Source organism: Onychostruthus taczanowskii, unplaced genomic scaffold, assembly GCF_017590055.1.
Source record: "Onychostruthus taczanowskii isolate IOZ18803 unplaced genomic scaffold, ASM1759005v1 scaffold820, whole genome shotgun sequence".
NCBI classification, from domain to species: domain Eukaryota; kingdom Metazoa; phylum Chordata; class Aves; order Passeriformes; family Passeridae; genus Onychostruthus; species Onychostruthus taczanowskii.
Window position 1 is genome coordinate 6,112 of NW_024506113.1, and position 1,092 is coordinate 7,203.

A 1,092-nucleotide genomic window follows, 5' to 3' on the forward strand; every position below is an offset into this window, starting at 1 on the left:
CGAAATCCTGGGTGGATCCTGGTCAGAATCCTGAGTGGATCCCGGGCAGAATCAGGTCGAAATCCTGGGTGGATCCTGGTCAGAATCCCGGGTGGATCCCGGGTGGATCTTGGGCAGAATCAGGCCAAAGTCCCGGGTGGATCCCGGGCAGATCCCTGGTGGATCCTGGCCAGAATCCCGGGTGGATCCCAGGCAGAATCAGGTCAAAATCCCACGTGGATCCCGGGCAGAATCAGGTCAAAGTCCTGGGTGGATCCCTGGCCAGACTCCTGGGTGGATCCCAGTCAGAATCCTGTTTGGATCCCAGAGGTGGATCCCGGCACTGGATCCCAGGGGTGGATCCTGGTCAGAATCCTGAGTGGATCCCGGGTGGATCTTGGGCATAATCAGGTCAAAGTCCCAGGTGGATCCCAGGACAGATCCCAGGTGGATCCCAGGGGTGGATCCTGGTCAGAATCCCGGGTGGATCCCGGGCAGAATCAGGCCAAAATCCCGGGTGGATCCCAGGACAGATACCAGGTGGATCCTGGTCAGAATCCCGGGTGGATCCCGAGTGGATCCCTGGAAGAATCAGGCCTAAATACTGGGTGGATCCTGGGACAGATCCCGGGTGGATCCTGGTCAGAATCCCGGGCAGAATCCCGGGTGGATCCCTGGCAGAATCAGGTCAAAATCCCAGGTGGATCCCGGGCAGATCCCTGGTGGATCCTGGCCAGAATCCCAAGTGGATCCCGGGCAGAACCAGGTCAAAGTCCCGGGTGGATCCCTGGACAGATCCCAGGTGGATCCTGGGACAGATCCCGGGTGGATCCTGGTCAAAATCCCGGGTCAATCCCCAGCAGAATCAGGTCCAAGTCCTGGGTGGATCCCAGGCAGACCCTGGAGTGGATCCTGGGCAGATCCCGGCGGTGGATCCCAGCGGTGGATCCTGGGGTTGGGGGCTCAGGCCTGCTGGGAGATCCCCTGGATCCGCTGCAGAACCTCCCCGGCCTGGAGCTGCTCCCAGGTCAGCAGCGACAGCCCCAGCTGGTCCTCCTGGAAAGGGATCCGCTGTTGGGATCTGGGGGGATCCGGGGGGGTTTGAGGGGATCT

At 61.3% G+C, this 1,092-nt stretch overlaps 1 protein-coding gene across 1 annotated transcript in view; it reads right to left on the minus strand.

The window, feature by feature from the left end:
- Positions 1-747: 747 nt before the first annotated feature.
- Positions 748-1,092, minus strand: part of LOC121346598 (general transcription and DNA repair factor IIH helicase subunit XPD-like) — a 1,993-nt gene continuing 1,648 nt past the window's right edge. Inside the window, exon 3 of the mRNA XM_041424550.1 lies at positions 748-1,035. Coding sequence (XP_041280484.1) covers positions 943-1,035 — 93 coding nt within the window. The 3' untranslated portion in view covers positions 748-942. The remainder of the gene's footprint in view (positions 1,036-1,092) is intronic.